The sequence below is a fragment of the Topomyia yanbarensis genome, chromosome 3 (assembly GCF_030247195.1).
Source record: "Topomyia yanbarensis strain Yona2022 chromosome 3, ASM3024719v1, whole genome shotgun sequence".
In the NCBI taxonomy this organism is placed as follows: domain Eukaryota; kingdom Metazoa; phylum Arthropoda; class Insecta; order Diptera; family Culicidae; genus Topomyia; species Topomyia yanbarensis.
This window is the reverse complement of record NC_080672.1, coordinates 68,504,756-68,528,183: the sequence shown is the minus strand read 5'-3', so window position 1 is coordinate 68,528,183 and position 23,428 is coordinate 68,504,756. Positions and strand designations below refer to the sequence as shown.

At 36.1% G+C, this 23,428-nt stretch overlaps 1 protein-coding gene across 2 annotated transcripts in view; it reads right to left on the bottom strand.

Moving 5' to 3' along the window:
- The window catches only part of LOC131691768 (serine/threonine-protein phosphatase rdgC), a 217,539-nt gene that overhangs the window by 93,170 nt on the left and 100,941 nt on the right, over window positions 1–23,428 (bottom strand). For both annotated transcript variants that reach the window (XM_058978400.1, XM_058978399.1), the window contains exon 2: window positions 21,926–22,726. In XM_058978400.1, coding sequence (XP_058834383.1) covers window positions 21,926–22,139 — 214 coding nt within the window. In that variant the 5' untranslated portion in view covers window positions 22,140–22,726. The remainder of the gene's footprint in view (window positions 1–21,925; window positions 22,727–23,428) is intronic.

Genomic DNA, 23,428 nt, shown 5'->3' with positions numbered 1-23,428 from the left:
TAATTGTCTTCAGGCGTCTTACCTGTATCGAAAAACGATGTTCGTCGCCAATTTGATATCCTCAATGACTGATTTCAAATCGCCATTTCATGATGATTTATTTTAACCCTTTCATGCCCAACTTTTTTCTAGTGCTCATAGGATTTCAAAACTATTTCTTCTTGAAAGCAGTTTGGTCAAAAAACATGAAAAGCCATTTTTCATAAAGATAGGTGCTAACCCCGCAGTGCTAGAAGCTGCTCAATTTTTACCTTCCAATGCTCAATACAATTCTCCTAGAATATTTACAATAGTCCACTTACGTGAAAAACGTAGCCAAAGGTACTCTAAATTGATAAGTTTTATCAGTTTTCAATAATATTGAACAATAACGAAGATATATGAAAAAATCATTTCTCGTCATTATCGTAAACTGCCCCTGGCAGCACTGCTCCATTGGAATCCAATCAGACTAATTGCAATAACTTCAGTTTTAGAAGCTGATCCTTATAACTGTTAGTAATCAAATGAAAGGCAATTTATTTATTTATTGTCACATTATTAGCCTTACTTGTTTTTGTGAGCAAATCTTGCCCCAATCAAAAGTTATAGCTGTTGTTGTCCACAAACAACATAAGCATGAATGGGTTAAAGAAGTGTGCAATATGGATTTAATATTCAAAATATGTCTAAAAGTCGTGAATTGAAATCGTACATAATGGATATGTTTCATATGAGGACAATGTCCAAAAAACAAAAATTGATGTCATAGATTGAAAAATGATATATTTTGAACTCCCAGACAGCGTTATTTTCATAACGATCTATCATTTGAAATCATACAATATATTTACATATGAATGATTTCAAGAGAATGATAATTTGATGGAACATTTAAAGACAATTGAAATCACGATTAATTTTAAATTAAAACATTAAATTAAACATTAAAAATCATACCATATTGATGAAAATGTATCAGCTCCAACCATGCCATAAGATATTTTTTATAAGAACTCAAATCTAACAATCATTTTGAAGTATTCCGTGGATCTAAAATTACGATAGTGGCTCTTTCATCATGAAAATTTGATATCCACCATCATCGCAAAATCCAAGCTCACGGAGTAAAACTCAGCAGAGCAAATTTTATCACGTTTTATTATCGATAACTATGTAATATATGGTTGAATAAAGATTAACTTTTGAAATCCTTAACTCGATAATAGCTACAATGCAGTATACAGATACACTTGCACAAAGGACATATAAAGGTGAAAAGGTCGTTTTGAAATCCAAGACAGCGAATCTAAACTTTAGATTTCATGTCGATTTCACCCTAGGATTGGTTTTTTAGTTGGGGAAAGTATATAGAGCTAGTGGTTTGTACTTAAAGATTATCGATCTAAATTCAACTTTCAAACTTTCAACATTCAAAAAATCATAACTTCCGTTATGATTCATTGAATGAAAAATACTAGAGACAAAATACAATATTTTTGAAGATTTATGATGAAGATACACACATTTATGATTGTTTAAAGAGCAGATGTCTTAACATACCGTCAACGGGGGTATTTACTTTGCGCAAAAGTAAAATTTTTTTATATGACCCTCATTAACTAAACGTTGTTATCTACATCCAATATTCGAAACCGCTTAAAGTTATACGTATGCCTTCAAAGCAGTGAAAAGAACTTTTGAAATACCTTCAAAGCAGTGAAAAGAACTTTTGGTGATTAAGTTTACTTACACTGCGGTTTTTTTATAACAATGACCTTTGTTATAATCAGGTTCTTTATATCGAATTTGAAAACAGCAAATAACTGTTGTTGAGCTCTAGAGATATTCTCGCTCCAAAAGTGATGTATTGCTTGATTTCTTAAAATACATCGCTTTGGTAAGGCCGTTTTATAGGTCAGTCATGTTGGATTTAAACATTGTGCCGATCATACATTTTCGGCATCTAGAAACTTTTTCAGTTAACATCTTGCATGGTTTTACTGTAAATTATGACGAAAGTTTGTCATTTTGAATTTGGATTTATTGTCTTGGATTTAAAAATAGCCGTTCCAGAAAACACCCATATTTCAATGAATCAGATGATAAGTAGTCATAAAAGCCCGTTAACTTTGATTCGTTGGAAGTATTCTACTTCAAAATTATCGATCCCGATTCTTGCAACCTGTAATTTCTCTATAGTACATGGATGCAGTACATATTCATAGATTAGTGATGACCAGTATCGTAGCACTGCAATGGTCCTGAACACTTGCAGTCGGCTCCGAAGTCTGGCGAAATATGGAATCGTCAAGTTCCGTAACGGCTTTGCTTTCTACATATTCATAGAAGCTTTTGGAACTAAGATAAATGATTGAAAATTGATCGTCAATCGGTGCGGTAATACAGTGTTTTCAAGTTTCCTATCTCATGCCACCGCGTGCACCTATTGATAACATTTTTTCCTTAGATCACCATCGATTAGGTGCTTTCAGCCTTCTGCCGTACCAGCTAAATAAGCTAAATTACCCGAACAGTAAAATTTCTGCTTCAGTCCAAGACCCGACCCGTTCCTGGGATGAATAGCGGGGAAGGAGGTACTTAAATTGTAGCCTTCGTCAAACTAGCACTGAAATTCAAAGTGATGGCAAATATCACCGGGCCTACGGGAAATAATTCCTCATGGTATTTTTGTTCTTACCTGTCAGGCTGACTTTGATGATTTTATTTTGCTAGCAACAAGAATGGTGAATATGAGTTTAGAGAAGATTGGAAAGATGAAAACTTCTTCTTTCGCCCACTGTTCAATTGGACTAGGGGAGTAATCGGACAGTGGTCAAGTAGAGCTATCTATGGCTGTTGAGAACACAAATGCGCACTTTTGCTCGTTAAAATTCCAACTAACTAAACCACAACGTTACAGGGATACCGAGACGCCCAACAATAGTGGCTATACGAACTAAACTGAAAGAATGAAGGGGCATGATCCTAGAATGCCGCATTAATGAGCAATTCGAGCTCGGTCGTCATCACTCGGGATGGATACCCTACGTATACCTTCAGTCTGAAACATCTGAAAGCTACTTGATGAGCATTGATCAAAAACTCCATAAGCTCAAGTCAAACGAAACCCAAGTTCCGGGATTGTAATTTTAATCAAGAATATCTCGAGATCATCGGATTCTGTGTAGCAGGCCCACAGCTAAATGGCTGCAGGTTATCACTGTTGAGGTGACTAAAACCCCTAAACATTGAGTATTTTTCCGACAGCATCGATAGGCACAATGGAAATATCTTCAGTTTGGTGAAGAACCCTACTTGTAATTGTTCAGAACACTGGAGGGTTGCCCTCAAAACAGTGAAACTGGTAAACTACCAGCACAACTAGCTGCGGCTTTATGGAAAGGCAACGTTCCTGAGTTGGCGTGACACCAATTTAAACTTTCTCATTTCTCTAAACTATGACACGGAGGCTTTTTATATTCAACATAATTGTGGAAATGTCCATTACATTCTTAGTACACTTTGCACTTATACACAATGGCATGCCAGCCAGCAGCTTGATGAGCTACGTGTCGACGGTGAAACACTTGAAACAAAAAAATATCATACTCCATTAGCCTAATCAGCATTAGATCAATGTTATCTGCTTGCTAACTCATTTTGTCATGCGGGGATGGGTATATGAGGAGGGCGAAAGTTCCATGAACGAACGACTCCCCAGCTTAAATTGGTATGCTTTGTAATATAGTGGTGGTTTAAAGATGATGGGGTTGAAAGGGAGGGGTATGAGGTGGTGGTCTGAGGGGTGATTTAAGGAGATTTTTAAAGGAGGGGAGTGAACAGTAGAGGGGAGGTGTAACCTCTCTCCGTAAACCATCAACTACGCCCCTGTTAAAATCCAGAAACCTTATGCGAGTCGAAAAAAAATTAGGTTGATGTTTTTCAGAGTGATTGCATAACCTTTCTATATGAGAAAGGCAAAAAAAACTAAAATTTAATAAAGAAATTAAATCATGGATTACTGTTAAATTTCATCTCTATCCAACGTCGGTTCCAGAGTCGCATGTTAGTAAGTGCGGTCACATCGAAATTTTGCATATAAGCCTGTACCATCATGGTACCTAAAAGGTTAGCCTATGTTTCTCCAGAAACATTGTCTAACATCAAAAATTACACAAGTACGAGGATCCAGGTACATTACAGAGTTAACCGAGTTGCAACCGAGCCATACTTCGTCTCAAATGGAAAAATATAATATCTCCAAAGATCGAATTTCGTACGGATCGGAGTAAAGGTTTCGGGAATACGGGATGAATTGTTCGCTTACATAATAAGTTCCCATAGAGGCAGAATGGAATTATTTTTTCGAAACGAAATCAAACAGAAATCAAACTTCCAGCTTTGGTTCCAAATGCTTTTAAAACAGTGTTTTCAAATAAACCACACAATTCACTCAAGGAGCCTATTTCCGGTGAAAACCAATCATTGCACAGTGGTCCAGATCGCTAATTTAGGAGGAATTTTTACTTTCTGACAAACCTGTATAATTTAGCCGTATCATGTCTTAGGATGAATTTGTGTACTTTAGAAGATGCTTCTTTTTATTGGAATAGTTATTAGGGTGGTTCTAATTTATCTAAAATACGAAAATAAACTTTTTACTGATAAAAGATAGAGCTCCACAGTCTTCCACAAAGTTGTAAAGTAACTTATTTTGAATAAATTTGTTGAACATATTAAAGCTCTATCTCTTTTAGTTTTTGTTATACAAGAAATTTAAAAAAAAAGATTAGGGTGTTCCTGAAAAAAACGTTTTTTTAGTATAACTTTCGTATCTTTTACTTTTTGTTAACACAACCTTTGAACAGCTTATTGAAAACTTCAAGCCGAGTATTTTTCTCCAAGACACCGAAGGTCTAACTTTTTTCTTTAAAAAGTTATGGACACTTTTCGTTAAAAAATAGCCTATTTCAAGGCTCAATATCGCTGATGCGGGCACCTAAAATTGAATTCTGTTTCCACCACATGAAAGACCATACTTATTAGTATATTTGAGCAAAAATTGGCGAATACAATATTTTTTTTAAAATTTGCAATTTAGATTTAAAGTTTGTAGTTTTGCAGGTTCAACGCATTAAAGCATTTACACACATATCGTTGTATTATGAAAAAAGCCACTTTCAAATATCATTCTCTCATCGCAGCAAGCTTTGCATAAGTGAAACGACTGTCAAAAAAGGTTTCTGATTTTATTCGTTTTAAATAAAACTAGTAAATATGGATATTAGTCGAAGAGAGTTGGCGAATTTGCTTATTGCTGGTAAAAAGACAGATGAACTGCTTAAGTTCATTACAAGTAGTAATCCAAATGTAAAATTGAGACTTGTTAATGTTCGAAAGAAATTTTATATTTTGTTAAAACAACCTTTGAACAGCTTTTAGAAAACTTCAATCCACGTTTTTTCATAACTCTGAAAGTCTAACTTTATACTTTCAAAAGTTATGGAAACTTTTCGCTCATAAATAGCCCTTTTTCAAATGTCATTATCTCTGATTGGGGCAAATAAAAGTAAGTTCGGATTGAACCATAGAAAAGAACATACTTTTAAGTATATTTGAGCAAAAATTGGAAAATATTATTTTTTGTTAAGCATGTGATTTTAAATTTACTAACCAAAGTTTTAAATTTTATCGCATAGCGACATAAAAGAAATTGCCTAAAGCCTTTGTATTTCCTTTTCTGTTTTGCTTATATATCAACAATACAGAATGTGTTCATTAAAAATAATTTGGCTATGACAACAATTTATGATTTATATAAGGAGAATTTATTCAATGCCAATTAATTCAAAAGTAGATGCATTGCATTTTCAGGTATATCCAGCGGTCCTCGTTGAATTCGACGTTTACATTTAAGAGAAATTATAGGATCTGATGAAACAAGAAGTCTCTTGAAAACGTCATCAAGATTGACGAGTCGATCGAATTTGCGTGCGTGGAATTCTCGGAATCTGCGAATACTTTTATTCCTGGTTTCTTGAACTTCTTCACTGCACATACCTACTGGCAGCATGTTATGTTGAATAATGCTTCCTCCATGGACCAGGAGTTTATGCACGGTTGGTGAGAGAGCGTACCAACCATACAGGCGTACATAAAGCAATCGTGTATCTTCGGCGTAACTCCGGTAAGCATCCGCGTTAATTCCCAATTTGCTGTTGATGATTGTTAATAGCACATACATACGTTCTAGCAACATTTCGTCCAACCCGGTTTCTTCTGCAACGACATCTCGGTTTCTGAAAAATTTTCGAGCTGTGTTACCATCGTTAGAATTTCCGCCACCTGGCAAAGGTTCGCTAATACGAAGACCTAAACGGTCACGTAACGCTTGTCGAATTTTTATTTGTCGTTCCTTAAGCTCGCTGGTATTTTTGCCTACGCGCCAACGCGGTTTTGCTAGAGCTAAACGGTAAGCAATATTCAATAGTAACTCCATTGCTCGTATTAATGCATGTAAAGGTGAAAAAACATATAAACTATCCGGTGGATCGCTGGCTTCCAGTAAAGGATCATTCAATCGCTTTCCGGAGCGTTTGCATATATAACACGCTTGAGACGGTGTGCCTGTTATGTCATTCACTACCTTCGTATCAACCATGGAAAATTGAACTAATCGGAATCTTGCGCATATTAACATTTACTATAGTCGGGACTAATTCATCGATTTGCTTGTTCATCGCGGCAACTTCATCCTTTGTTAGTTCAGGATTTTCCTTCTTGAAAATTAATTTTACTGGTCGGCACAGGGATACTGAAGATGGAAAATCATTATTCCAAAGAATGCAATCTCTTGACTCATCTTTCCGGCGACTAACTACACGTAAAGGTACTATAGATAGAGCAAATATATGCGAATCGTTATACTCGAATAGTTCTCCATTTTCATCTTCGTCAACGCACATTTGCTTGTATCTATGTTCAAGTGGAAAAGAGACTGTCAGTCAAAGTTTAGAAGAAAAATAATGTTGCCTACCGGGAATGGTTGCTGCTTCCATCGCAGCCCCACTTAAAGATAACAAACGTATTATCCTCAGGATGCAGTGGTAGAACTCCAATATTCAGAAACGAGATGAGTCGTTCCACGGTATGGTTAACAAGAGCTTGAAGGGGAACATACGCACAAGAAGGCTAAACAGAAATTCCTGAAAAAAATTGTTGATTCAGGGACGAATCTTTGAGAATAGTACATACCGATCGGATAGCATAGTTTCTTTTCTTCTACTATTTTATTATACGCGGGATAAATGTCCAAACCCTTCTGCATAACTGAGCTGCGTATGTTTTGGTACTGCGCCTTAGAAAAATCATTTTCACAAATAAATCTAAGTGCCTCCTCCGCAGTAAACGCTTCTGCAATCGGGACAGCCATAGATCCTAAATTCTCTACGGTAGATCTGACGGGACTTTTCGACAATCGTTCGATTTGTCTGCCAACTAAACGGAAACCAGTAGAATTAGCGTTGACGGCTGACGCTAAACCAAGTTCTTCCGTGGAATACTTATCGTGCAACTTTCCTAATCTTTTTATTTTGGCTCTGCGACATATTTCGGAAAATGGTTTCCTCTTTCGGGCTTTACCTTTACCTTCGACTTCGAATCTTAGCTTTCCTTCAAGCCACACAAAATTTTCCAGCTCAAACCGAATTTGCGTGCGCTTACTCCGAATCCACAACCTTCTAAATTCCAACATGAAGATTTTTATTTTCTTCCGAGCACTAACAAGTCTCAATTTTACATTTGGATTACTACTTGTAATGAACTTAAGCAGTTCATCTGTCTTTTTACCAGCAATAAGCAAATTCGCCAACTCTCTTCGACTAATATCCATATTTACTAGTTTTATTTAAAACGAATAAAATCAGAAACCTTTTTTGACAGTCGTTTCACTTACGCAAAGCTTGCTGCGATGAGAGAATGATATTTGAAAGTGGCTTTTTTCATAATACAACGATATGTGTGTAAATGCTTTAATGCGTTGAACCTGCAAAACTACAAACTTTAAATCTAAATTGCAAATTTTAAAAAAATATCGTATTCGCCAATTTTTGCTCAAATATACTAATAAGTATGGTCTTTCATGTGGTGGAAACAGAATTCAATTTTAGGTGCCCGCATCAGCGATATTGAGCCTTGAAATAGGCTATTTTTTTAACGAAAAGTGTCCATAACTTTTTAAAGAAAAAAGTTAGACCTTCGGTGTCTTGGAGAAAAATACTCGGCTTGAAGTTTTCAATAAGCTGTTCAAAGGTTGTGTTAACAAAAAGTAAAAGATACGAAAGTTATACTAAAAAAACGTTTTTTTCAGGAACACCCTAATCTTTTTTTTTTAAATTTCTTGTATAACAAAAACTAAAAGAGATAGAGCTTTAATATGTTCAACAAATTTATTCAAAATAAGTTACTTTACAACTTTGTGGAAGACTGTGGAGCTCTATCTTTCATCAGTAAAAAGTTTATTTTCGTATTTTAGATAAATTAGAACCACCCTAATAACTATTCCAATAAAAAGAAGCATCTTCTAAAGTACACAAATTCATCCTAAGACATGATACGGCTAAATTATACAGGTTTGTCAGAAAGTAAAAATTCCTCCTAAATTAGCGATCTGGACCACTGTGCATTGTTATGCACGTTTCTGGGAGTGAGTAAAAAAATCAGAAGCAATCCCAGTAGGTTTTGACTCTTAGGTGTTCACTCCTGATTTTGTCTCCTCTTGTTCACTCCGGTTTGTGATTCTTAATCACTCTGAATTTAATTTCAAACTTAACTAACAGTTCTTTAAGATTTGTACGTTTAATTTATCAATTATCCCAGCAGCATGTATGTATTGAAGCAAGCCCTCTGCTTTCAATTTAATTTTCCAAAATTTCAAATGCATAGTGGAAGGATGCAAAACAGGTGTACTAATTTTTACTGTAATAGCCATGTATACTAACCATTGAATTGAACATTTACGAATTCATACTAAACATGCCCAACCATGGAATCCTATAAGGTTCATGAATGGTAAAACCACGATTGCATCGCTATGAGGATAAAACAGGTTTCTACCGATTTCAAAGCCGTAGTAAAATGTTTTACTTTTCACCATCATACGAATGCGCAACTCTGTATACGAAATGTACACTAACTTATTGACTGGATCAGTAAAACATGGTGACATTTTTATCTCTTCACTATTTCACTCCGCTAGTGACAATCCGAACACAGCTGCTGCTACGAAGCGGAGCAAATCGGTTGAACCTCAGAAATGAAACCATAATATAAACACAAACAGACGTAAGCAGTCGAGTGGAAAAATTACTCGACAGCAGAAAGTTGTATAATTTTAGATCGTTGAACAGGCAGAAGAAAATGCAGGGCATGGTGATGCTAGCGGCGCTAAAGGGGGAGGGAATTTTTCACGACACCATTCTCTTGTTCATTCATAAAACGGTTTGCCTCATTTTCGGGGGAATGCTCGCCAGCCACCCAGCAAACCAATCAGGATTTCGCCTTTGAGAAGGTAGGTGACACCGAGCGCGGAATTGTCCCCCCCTGGTTCATTATGCCAAGCACTGCGGATATTTGAGCGTGACGAGGCAAACAAAAAGAAAACAGCTAAAGCAAAAATTCAAACTCAAAGTCCATTATGAAACGGAGGCGAACTTGATGAAGTCATTTTTTCTATTCCTAACAAGAATGATTATCTGTCTATATTATTTGTTTTATCGAAACAAGTCGGAAACGAATGAAGCGTGTCAACATTGGGAGATATCTCGTAAATTTGAACCATCATCACGAATGAACGAGTATTCGTCGATTCGCTGGGTGTTGATTTTGTTTTACCATTTTCCATTTATTTTTTTGGAACTGAGTTTGAGCTCGCTAGATGCAATCACGAGATCCTGTTTCGGTCATAAGTTGAGCAACTGGGTGAAGGGTGGAGCGGTTAAACGAGATTAAGTGCACACTGACTATATAGTTACATACATAGACAGGCAAACTATTTCCTTTTGAAGCTCAGTGACCACAAACCCAAAAAAAAATGTGATTAGGCTTCTGATGTCCGCATTGCGAATTGTCGGGCTTTATGTTTAACACCATTTCACAGTGGTTTTTTTCGTCACAAACGTGCGAACAATTATTCACCCGAAAATGGTTAAGCGTAAAGCAATGATGTCCTGTGGAATACTTTCGTTTTGATGCTATAGTTATAGTGATTAATTAGTTGATTGAAGTGAAATGTTTGGAGCAACTTTTTTCAAAGTATGAAAAACAAGATGAAGTCTTCAAAATTATTGAAGAACTGGTTTTTGCGAGCATCTTTACTGAAGACCAAAAATCTCTATTTATAGTACACTTGAAATTATTGAGCGACAAACATTTTTTCAACAAAACCTCTTGAATATCATAGATAATGCTTCAGCATGTTCGACAAAGTTGTTCGTATTACCAAGATACATAGCTTTTCAGAAGAGATCGTCGGTCTATCTCTTGTGACATAGAAGTTATTGGGTGATTATTTTTTTAAATCAGCAAAAGTTTTGAAAGTAATAACTTTTGAATAGGCAAAACCGGGCAGTCAGCTCTAGCTGCAGTTAGAAATGCTACATCAACACTATAAAACTCAATAGAGTTTCCTCGTCTCTCGTTGTCTCCAGTAGAGTTATAGATGATGTGAAAAATTTATTGTTTTTCAAAAATCGTCCAATATCTCCGAAAATACTTGAAATAAGAAAAAATATGTGTTTATAAAATTTATGTATTTTGGCGAGGGAAATAATTTCGTACATTATACAAATCCTGAATGGGAATGGTATTTGGTAAGAGATTTAAAAAATATAGTTTCGTGGGGCCACCCAAATATAACCAGCTATAAGTTCTCAAGCATTTAAAGAAGAGGCTTTGTGTATTCAGCAAAAATATTCGTGAAAGCTATCCCCACAACTTTCGTCAACTCCTTTTTATTTGTCAAATAAAAAAAAAGTATTGAAATGACTTATAGGACGATTAATCATGAAAATCATAGCAGCTATTTTTGATGTGTTGTCCGAAAACACTATTAATGTAAACTTTGTCATTTCCACGTTAATAATCATTCACCATATTGAAACACTTTATTTTTCAAAAATTACCAAATTACTTTGAAAATACGCGAGATAAGCAATTATTGTAATGTAGAAAGTTGTTCATTTTAATAATTTAAACCTTTTTACGGAACATGCCGAACTTGTCAGAAAGATATTTAAAAAGTTATATTAATGAACTGGCTTCATTGGGATGATCCACAAACAACCAACAAAAATGATGAAGATATTAAAGGTAAAGACTGTGTGTCTTCAGCAAAGTTATTGGTAAATGCTTGCTATACAACATTGCTGAAGACAATTTTAATATACGTTCTTGCAAGAAAGTTGGTATATATTTCTCACTTTTAGGGAGATTTATCATTAAAATACTAACACCCTATGAAAGGGCTTATAATGTCCACAAATTTCTCCGAAGACGTTTGGCCCAAATTTAATGATTTAGGCATAATCAATGGATCACTGTGCATTCCACAGTGGTCAAAATGTACGATTTCATGCCTTCAAGAAGGTCCTCTTATGTAATTGTGCAAAAAGTATCAATGCTAGATATTTTTTTTTGAAGAAGTAAAATGACTTTGACATCTGCGCTATTCGGCAACATGTTTATTAAGGTTTCAATCATAAAATAAAAATTTTCGAGTGTAAGGTGTCAAAAATGGCATCCAAAATGGCGGCTTCAGTTAAAGGTGTTTTGAAAACCGAGCTCATCTACGGGCACGATACATGTCGCAATTCGTCGTCTACGAGCAACAAACCAAAACGATCTTGAAGATTACATTCCGTAGAGGCGCCCCAACATAAAATACATCAAAAAATTCGATAAAGAAATAAAATGGCGGCCACTTGAAAATAAAGTTATCGTTTTTTCGCATGATTTTTCCACTTTGGCCGGCTGTGAAAAATCGGTAATGATCAAAATACTGCGATTTTGTAGGTTACAGTGCCCGAGAATGTTGTCTTCTTTTAGGCGGGCAAAACCCGAAGTTGATTGGTTGAATGGTTCAAAAACGAGAATGCACGAAGATTCGAAAAATCATGTTCCGACAAATTTTGACACCTTGCGCTCGAAATTTTCTATTTTACGGATGAAATTTTAATCAATATTTTGCAGAACAGCGCACAAGTTTAAGTCATTTTACTGCTCAAAAAAAATATTAAACATTAGGTACTTTTTGCCACAATTATATAAGAGGACCCTCTTAATTATTCTGCAGCTAAACCATAAGGTTTTGAGTTTTCATGACCTCAGGTAAGTTTTTGGAGTTATTAAGACGGATTTTCAGAAGAAGGCGGCTATATTCCAAATTAAAGTGTAAAGGCCTTTCCAAAATGTATCATTTTACTGGAAGGATACAGACAACTTGAGTCTTCAGGAAAGTTGTAGAAATTGTTATTTTTAATAATATAACTAAAGATGCTCAAACTCTTATTACCGCCGTTATGTTCTTATGACTATGAGCCCTTTAAAAATCAGTTTTTTTTAAATTAACTTTTGTCGCATTCAAATCTCTACAACAATGTTCTCTGCAATGTTTTAAATATTATTAAAACTCTGTTGAATATTTTTAGACGCTACGAAGTTTATAGAAATATGTCAAGCGGTTTCTTTGATTAAAAATGTCAAATTTCTAAAAGATTACAAAAATGTGCAGATGAAATAGTATTATCTTTGAAGTACTTAGAATGTACTACAAAATCCTGAAGGAATGGTTTGTATCCGTTAGTATCAAAGAATGTTGTGAAAGAATGAAACTGCGAGTGTTGAAGGTTTTTTTGCGGCGCAATTTGGCTTGTCGCTTGTGATGAGCTCTACATTATCTTCTAGCCGAAATATACAATATTTAGCTGACCAAACAGGAAGGAAAAAAGGAAACTGATTTAGAACTATATAGGGGAACCCGGGACCATTCGGACCTACCTCAACAAATCGCCCTTTTAGGTTGGTAGATGTGAAAGAATTTGACGTTTTGACATCCTTTTGCAATGTAGAGATAACTCGGATCTCCCTACGAGGCAATTCAAACCGTCATTTTTTTGCCTTTCTCATATAAAGAAAGGCTATGCAATCACTGTAAAAATCGACTTTTTAACCAAGGCCCGGAGGGCCGAGTGTCATACACCATTCGATTCAGTTCGTCGAGATCGGCAAATGTCTGTGTGTGTGTGTGTATGTATGTGTGTGTGTATGTGTGTGTGTGTCATTTAAACTCACACAATTTTCTCAGAGATGGCTGAACCGATTTTCACAAACTTAGTTTCATCTGAAAGGTATAACGCTCCCATAAGCTGCTATTGAATTTTTAGTTGATCCGACTTCCGGTTCCGGAGTTACGGGTTGAAAAGTGCGGTCACACAGCAAATTCCCATATAAACTGGTACCACCATAATGTTCAAATGATGTAAAACATATTAAAATTGATGTAACATTACTCTAGTTTGCGGGTCTGGATCACTAATGATCAATCAAAGCAGCTTTGACCACATTGGCCACCTATGACGGTTCATGACACCCCCGGGGAACCCGCCAAGTTCCTAAACTAATATCACACCCATTCCACAACGAATTCACTACCGATTTTTACAAACTTGATTTCAAATGAAAGATACAGTAATGCCATTGACTGCTGCTGAATTTCATTCGGTTCTGAACCTTGCTTCCGGAGTTACAGGGGTGTTAGTAAGGATACACTGGAATTTTCCATATAAATCGGTACAATCGTAATACCTCAGAGGCTAAAAACTATTGAAATGGTCACCAAATTACTTCTAATCGCAGATCTAGATCACTGATTGCCAATCAAACATTCTTTGAATATATTGTCCACTATCGACGATTCCGGAAGTCCGGAATTTCGGGCATATTCCACAATTAAAGTCACATCGGTTCATCGGTGATGACTGAACCGATTTTCTCAAACCAAGTCTCAAATGGAAGGCAAAATATGCAGTTGAGTATTGCGTCGCCGGCCCTCCCCCCCCTCCGCCTTGCCCTTGCGCCTCCCTCCTTCATCACTCCCCTCCTCTTGGACTACCCTCACGCCCGCATTTCCTTCATCCACCCCGTATACCAAAATAAGATGAAGGATCTCTGACGCATCCTCCACTCCCACTCTACTAACCCCCCATTCCCTACATGTTCAAACCCATTCCACCAACCTTTCCAAATTATAATCACATGAAGATAACATTGAACTCATTATGCTACATAGTATGGATTGAACTCATGCTTATTAAGCTAATTAAATATTATTCTTTTGCCTTTCTTATATAGAAAGGTTATGCAATTGCTCCAAAAACTGACTTTCTAACCGAGGCCCGGAGGGCCGAGTCTCATATAACATTCGACTCAATTCGCCGAGATCGCAAAATATCTGTGTGTATGTATGTGTGTATGTATGTATGTATGTATGTATGCATGTATGTATGTATGTATGTATGTATGTATGTACGTATGTATGTATGTATGTATGTATGTATGTGTGTATGTGCGGATTTGTTAACAAAATGTCCACATCGGTTTCTCTGAGATGGCTGAACCGATTTTTACAAACTAAGATTCAAATGAAAGGTATAATATTCCCTAGGTTGCTATTGAATTTCATTTTCAACCGACATCTTGATCCGGATTACGAGTTGAAGAGTATGGTTACAAAACAAAATTTGTTGATTTGTCCACATCGGTTTCTCGGAATTTTCTGAACCGATTTTGACAAACTTGATTTTAAATGAAAGGTCCATCAGCTGCTGTTGAATTTTGTGTGGATCCGAGTTCTGGTTCCTGAATTACAGGGTGATACGTACGATCACGCAGCAAATTCCGATTGTAACGAATTTTGCGATGAATGTAAAAAGGTGATTTTTTTCCAAAATGTGCACAACTGTTGAATTTGTAAATCTAGGTCCCCAACAGTCATTCAAAGGCTCTTTGGTCACACTGGCCACCATCGACGGATCCTGAAATATCCAAATTCAGAATAACGGTTATATTGGTTTCTCTAAAATGGCTAGACCGATTTGATCAACTTAGTCTCAAATGAAAGGTGTCGCGTCCCCGGAAACTGATTTTAAATTCCATCTCCATCCGACTTCCGGCTCCGGAGTTACGGGTTGTGGAGTGCGATCACATAGAAAACTCCGATTCAAACCGATACCGCGATGAATGCAAAAAGGTGCTCTTATATATGTACTTGCCAAGTGTAATAAGAATGAAAGAGATTTCCATAATGTTATATTGTACGAACCAGCTATTATATCATAGTTTGGAGAAATGAGAAAGGCACAATTGCACCTCTAGGTGGATTAAAACAGGTTTTTTAAATTTAATTTTACAATGGAATTACGTTTACCTGTGAAATCATCGTTGGAGAAACTCCTTAAGAAGCAACAATAAATAAATAAATGGTGTTAAAAAACTAATCTGGGTAGTCACCGCTGTCGATTGGCGCATCATGAATTTTCTTTGCTGTGACTCGTTAGCACTGGCTCAAGCCGCTGAACGGTGGTTGATGAAATAGGGGGTCCGAATAGCTCCGTGTGTTTTCAACTGAACAAAAACCATTCCATAAAATAGAAGCCTCAAACTTTCCAAAATACTCAGTTGTTATTTTTTCATTTTTCTTTTTACTTTAACCACGATTTTGCAGTTATAATGTTTTACCTTTCTCATATAGAAAAGTAATGCAATTGCTCCAAAAATCGACTGTCTAAGCGAGGCCCCGAGGATTTAGTAAAACGAGAAAAACATAAAAAATATCAAATTATTCAAATAGAGAAGAATATTTCATTAATCTAGTAGCATTTGGGTTAAACTATATCAGTGTACAACAATCTTGACTGGGACGGAATAGGAACATGAACTTTTTTAATATTGAAAAATGAGAAAATCGCGAACATTATGTATTTTATATCTAAAATGATTAGGGATGATCTTTTGGAATACACGGGCGCTATCTACATCAAAATACGACGCATTATACTGGCGCGCGCGATGAAAAATTAAAAATGATCCTAATTAGCGGGCACAGCATTTTAAAGTTGTTTCTCTGGTCACAAATCATTGTGCAAATTATGGATTTATTACCACAAAACAGTCTAAGCACCATCAATATGATCAATGATTAGGGGAACATGGGGAGACTTGACCAAGCGCAGAATTCTATTATTGGCTATGATGTGTTCTATTAAGCTCTTAAAAAATTTTCAAAAATATTTTTATACTTGTTTCGGTCCCTTAAAGTAATTTTAAAAGTTTGGAATGAAAAACTCTTTGCTTATAGAAAATATTCCGTGTTTAATAAATTTGCGTTGAATGATGTAAATTTTTATCCAACTTTGTATTGAAATATCTACTCGACCATTAATTACTTCTAAAGTACTCATACATTATTTTATTCCTTACGAACTAGTGAAACGATTTTACATAAATCGGAACATTGAAATAGTTATTACTAAAACTTGCCTGAGATTGAAAGCAATAGCTAATGTTGGGGAGACCAAGATTTTATGGGGAGACTTGGCCAAGTGGCAATAAGCCGAAGAAATTTTTTCTGATATTTACTGTGCTGTGGTACCTACTGTTAGTGTTAATCACGTCACAAAAAATCCTACATCAAACATCAGTCTGTACCTTTTAGTACTAGTAAACAAAGTTAGTAGTAATATGGCTGATTTCGTGACGTGTGATTATGCAATATAAGCAGTACAGTTGATTTTTAAAATGAAATGCATTAAACACAGTCTAAATTTTAAAAAATGCAACCCTTTTATGTTTTTACTGCTGCCTAAGGACCTCGATAATATGGATAAAAAGGATTACGATTTATGTAATTATTTTTTTATTCTGATTTTTCAAAATTCTCTTGGTCAAGTCTCCCCACAGTGGGGAGACCTGACCAAAAAAAAACGATCTTAGAAAAACTTTTATAACTTTTAAAAAAGTAAATTAAAAATTCTGCAAAAAATCATGACCACGCACAATACCTTTCCATATTATATCTCAATAACTTTGGAAGGATTCAAAACTTTTTTAGAGATTTATGCAGGTTTGGTTGCAAAGCTGGTCAAGTCTCCCCATGTTCCCCTATTGAAGCATTTTTAAATTCAAGATGGCGGAATCCGATTACCACAAAATAGTGACAAATACGATCAATATGGGTATCATTTGAAAAGTGTAGTCAGTAGATGATGGAAATTAATGATCAATGCTATTTTAAAATTCAAGATGGCAACTTTTGGTTAGTTCCATACAGTGGAAACCATCATCAATGTCGGTATCATTTGAAAGAGGCTAATCAGGAGATGAAGAAAACGGTGTTCTTTTGAAAAAGTGAAGATAGAGGATGACGGAAATCGATGTTAAAAGTCATTTTGATTGTCAAGATGACGACTTCTGGATACCATCCATGATCGGCAATTTATTTTAAACACTTTTACCGTTGTCTTCCGTTTTAATTCCATTATGATGCACAAAATGCAAAATTGCACTTTTCTGTTACAGATACGCATTTCGGCTACGACTTGCAGCCTTCTTCAGTGTATTGTATCAGAATTATTTATTTTAGTTATAATTTTATTTAGCCGCTCTGATTAAGTTCAAATCAGTACAAACATATGTATATTAACCCTAGAACGTATTTGTGGGATACATTTGTACCCCAGAGCTATTTGCAATCCCCGTTATTTCATTATGATTTATTTTAACTGCAAGCAATCCTTATCATAAATCTATTCTATCATTAAACTACCATAAAAGCAGGTGCAACCTCTTTGTTTCACTTGACAAACTTATCAGTGCCCGCTTAAAGTTTGTCTGGGGTACAAATGTACCCCACAAAACCGTTCAAGTTAGTGTTTTGTCATGTGTACATGATTCGGAAAATTTATTATACTTTTTTTTTAAAACAAAATATCAACACATAGTAAGCGAGAAACTTGTGTGAAATTGTCTAAACTTCAACATTGCTGGACAATAGAATCTGTTATTTTATATAATAAAACTACTATAGCAAAGTAACTAAAATATACGCTTGGACCATTATCGAATTTTTTGCTTTTGCGGATAAAGAGGCAAAATACATTCGTGAATATGATTTGTATATAATATACACCAAGCACCACTCTATTCGTCATCTTCAGTAGCCCAGGCTCTGCAACATGCTTATACTTTTTATAAGGCTCTACCTCTCTCTTCGACGCCTTCCTATTTTATCACCGTTACTGCATATTGTTGCACTTTTACTGTTTGTATTTGCGTTTGGTGTTCAAAAAAGCATCGGAATAAATACACTTTTTGGCCAGTTTTTGGATAATTGACAAAAGGCAATTTAATAATCTTCACAACGCCGTATAGATGGTCAAAATCTGTTAGAAACTACCGGAGTTATAGCAATTTTAAGCAAAAAAGAGAATTTTGACGTGTTTTAAAGACTTGTCGTATAAAAATTGAAATAATACATAATAAAATAGACAAAACACGAATATTTTTGAACAAAATTCTTTACAAATGAGTTTAGAATAAAACTATCAAATTTAATTATAAATCCAATAAAAATTAAATATATTCTGGAGCGATTTTAGTTCTGGGGTACAAATGTACCCCACAAAACTGTTTACGTATAGAAAAAGTCACGAAACCGTTGTTGGGTTAATAACATTCAAGGGGTGGGCGTAGCGTATTGGTAAATCGATTGCCTTGTACGCAGCGCACCTGGGTTCGAGTCCCGACCCCGCACATAGGGTTAGAAATTTTTCATAAGAGATTTTTCTATCCCGAAGAGGTGAATGACCTTAAGGTTAAAACCTCTATAATTGAAATTAAAAAAATAACATTCACTTTGTCCAGCAATTATAAATAACATGAAAATATAAATGTTTAGTATATCGAAAATAAACGTTCAGGAGACAGATTCATGGAAAAATAAGATACGAATACGATATCGAATTATCAGACTTATTCTGAATTACGACGGATTGATTTTTCGAACGAACGTGGTTCGATTGAATCAAACTTCCGCTTGGTTTTGGTGTTCAACAGATAATGTGGCTTTATACAGTAGGATGATCAAAAGTTGTTACTTTATATTTACAAATAACAAATGTCTGTCCACTACTCAATTTTAAGTTATGTCAGTATTTATGATCATTCTAAAGATTTGCAGAAAACTCACCAATTTAGACTGTACTTGGCAACCACTTTCTTATAGCAACATGAGTTTTGAGTAATGTCTCAAATGTTGTGTGGTTATCAAAATTCACGATTTTATATTTCATAATGGCCGGACTCATCGCTTACCGTCATCTACTCAAGATCCCCTTTCAAATAACACCCATAATGACCCAAATTAATAAAGTGATGACCCGTTTTCATCAGTTATTGATAGATTTTTAATCGGATTTTATTAGACTAATAAATTCGATTATATATAAAATTCATAATGTATCAAAATTGCTGAACTTTTTAAAATATGTGTAAATATGCATGTTACTTGGATTTCTAAGGGATAATCCATAAATGACGTAGCATTTTTTGAGTGATTTTTGATACCCTCCTACCCCGTAGTAGCATTTCGTCACAAACCCCCAAACCCCTCCCCCTGGTAATTACGTAGCTTGACGGTAAACCTACCCCCCACCCTGACCCCGTAAAAAAATTTAAAAAAAAAAAACAAAAAAACGATGTTAGTTAGATGAAACGGGTAAAGCTACGTAGCATGATATGGCCCCCTACCCCCTGTCGTCACACATAATCACAAAATACAAAACACCCCCCTCCCCCATATAATGCTACGTCATTTATGGATGATCCCTAAGAGTAATTCTGGGTTTTATATGTGTCGTTCACAAACCACGAAAAATTTTAAATCAGGGGTGTTATTGAGGATTTATGTCAAGATTGCGGGCGGCGGTGTTTAAAGATACCGGAAGCCACCATATTGAATTTCAAAGTAGCCTCTAATACCAATTTCATTTATCTGCTAACTACCACCTTTCAGTTGACCGGGTGTCATGATTTTAGAGTAAATTAGTTGAGGAATTTGCATTTCGATTTAGTCTCATCACAATCCGACACTAACTTAGTGACAAGACTAAGCTAGCGCAGGTTTAACGCTGACTCCAAAAACGAAAACAGTATTTGTGTTTCTGGGCAAACTCCTAATCGTGCATGATGCCCTGCAAAAAAGGAGCTCTGATTAAGCTGATGAGAATTAATGAAACTGGTTTGGCTTAGCATCCAATGCAGTATGTACTATACTATATATAGCGTAGTGGTTACCGGAAGCCCTCCTCTTGAATATCAAATTGGAGAAAATCACCCATTTCCACCGTATACTGGTTTCTCCCTTTCAATTGACACCAAAACTGATGAAGCTTTTCACTGTTTTGTGGAACCGTTAAACCGCCATCCTGGATTTGAATGGTATGGTTTAAAAATGGTGTTAATCATCAATTTCCTTCATATACTGACCACCACCTTTCAAATGACGCCCATGTTGATGATAATTTTTGATAAATTTATTTTTTATAGCAGCCATCTTGAATTTCAAAATGGTGTCCCGGTATAGATAGACGTGTCCATATTTACCGTGACGACCGAGTCGGTTGTCACGGTGAAGTACTGATCTGTTAACTTCACATCCTTGCTCTCACTTGAGTACTATTGCTCTAATTTTCATAACTTTCCCTACCCAGTAATCTCTAGCTAATTGAATGTCGTTAAAATGTAAAAAAGAAAATGTGACTAACATAGTCGAAATAAAAAAGGAAAAAACAATTTACAACTAATTTATGAGTTTATTTAACAATAGTAATTTTTTAAAGGTTCATATAATATTAAGAACATATAACATTTTAAAACTCAAGTTTGGGATTCACTAAAACGTAGTATCGAGGTATACTTGTAATATTTTGCCTTATTACTTCAAAAACGATTCAATTCCAGACAATCAGAAGTAAACACAAATTTAATAACACTAACTTAATATAGAGAGGAGCTGTAAAAACCTTGGAGTATTTTAGTTTGAGATATACTGCAGACTCAAGCACTCCACCTTATGCAGGTTTCATTCCAATTCCCACCATTTTCCCACGCTTGAAGCACTTAACTATTTATTGTTATTGCTTGGCTGACTACCCGCGTTCTAATGACGAGAATCGATTCTCGTAAATTTCAACCGGTTCGTCATTCACAGTGGGGTGAATTCGAGTGGAAAATATAGTGGTTAGAATTTCAGTGGAAATAATCACATAAGATTCAACAGAACTAACTTCACACAAACATGCAACTCGCAATTGCTCATGCTGTGTTATGAATTATATTTCCCGCGTTTCCACCATCTATCCCACCGTGAAACGAACAGGTTGGAAACGATTCGCCTGATGGTATGACCTGTTCTTCAGATATCTATCTATATAATATGAAACAGTCTACAGCAGCAAACATCGACGGTCGGTTTGATACTAAAGCAATCACCCCGCCATAGAAGAAGCACAAACAATAACTTTTCGAACAAACACGGTACTTGTACATTTGGACGACGAGTAAATTAAGCTGCATGATCGATGATGGTGGGAACTGGGCTATGAATTACCCGTTCGTTATCCTCGCTTCAATTAACCTATCGAATAGAAGTTTCTAGGAACGCAATCAACTATTATATATATACCGGTACCGGTAACGATGCGACACTCTGGTCACAGTTTGATTGGAATCGCCCAAAACAAGGATAAAATCCTCTGACAAGTTAAAAAAATCCATCCTTTCAGCGCAACCATAACGAGCTCAATAACGGTACACAAAAAAAACCACTTACTTCGTTCAATCTTCGTCATGCTCATACCGCGACCGGTTTTCCGCCACTGCCGGTACCAGCCCTTCGAGGTGAACAGCTTCAGCAGACTGCCACTGTGCGGCGTAATTTCCCCGCCACGTTCAATCTCCGACGATCGGCAGGAGGATGAATCCTCGATACTCGACCCACGCCGAGTGCGCTGAAAGCAACCACAGCTCCGTAACATCTCAGTCATTTTCCACTTTACTCCTGCACAACCACCGCAGCGAATATTTAAGTTCACCGGATCACCTTTCTCCCTACTTCGGAATCACTTCCACACGGATGAAGATGGGAGGGGTCGTTTCCCAGCACCCGCTATCGCGAACAGTTACCCACCAGCTAAACCAATATCGGAGACCGGATTTTTTTTCCTCTGGATACAGCAACTCGCGCTTGGGCACGCCAAATCTTCTCATTGGATTTTCTTTGATTTAATCACTTTTGTTGTCATTTTGTTCCCGGAACTTCGACTACGATGAGCCGAGGGATTGCCGTTCGCGGTGAAACCTATTACATACATGAACACTTCAACTTTTCCGCCGCTGCCGTTGGGTCGATGTTGAGGCGTAGGTGGGACGACTTTTTAATTTGTTTTACCGTCGCTCCACGCCGTTATTCCAGTGCCGCAAAACCGCAACCGGAATGTACTGCTGCGTGGTAGAACCAGTAACCGAGGAAATGGCGAAAACTTCAATTAACTTTCCCACAACGGCCTGTGTTCTGTGGAGGGGTGTCCGGTTGGAGTACACCACGGGGACTGATTCCGGTTTTTTTTTTTGTCTGAAAATAAATAAGAAAGCAACAATGGAGTCAATGTAGAACGAACCATCTATGGAAATTGTGAGATGTGGACGCTTCGAATGGAATCAAGTAATATTAAATGGTTCTGCTAGACTCACATTTTAAGTGAGATTTGTTTGCTAATTTGCGGTGAAATATTGTCCGAATCTCAGCTATCAAACGTCACTTTTACTCAGTAAAAACGTGTTTAATCCACCTAACAGTGTGATGAGACATTTCTTATAACTCTTATCACTCTCTTCGGATATTATATCGTTTAAGAACATTTAGAACTTGATGCTTCGCGATGTTTTTGATAACACATACTACAGGACTTAGAGAATCGCTCAAATCAGCATAGAACAACATCAGTGCTAGAAATCTCAAACCAAATCAATGGGAAAGCGAAAAAATGGCCCATAAAATAGACATACCAACGAATTCTTGTTAATGCTATGTTAATAAAATATCTATATTGGTGTGGGAAAACTGAATTTTCCTAAAAGCGAATTTTTTTTTGAATTGATTTGAAGTTTATATTTTACTCAAATTTCCAACACGACTGAGAACTAAGAAATCAACGCTTTTTCTTGAAAAGGGCGATACTAGCAGTGATACCATTCAAAGAAAATCAACAGTGATAATTTCCAGACTTGGTTTTATTTCATATTTAAGAACTATTGTGTTTTTTGACATCCTAGA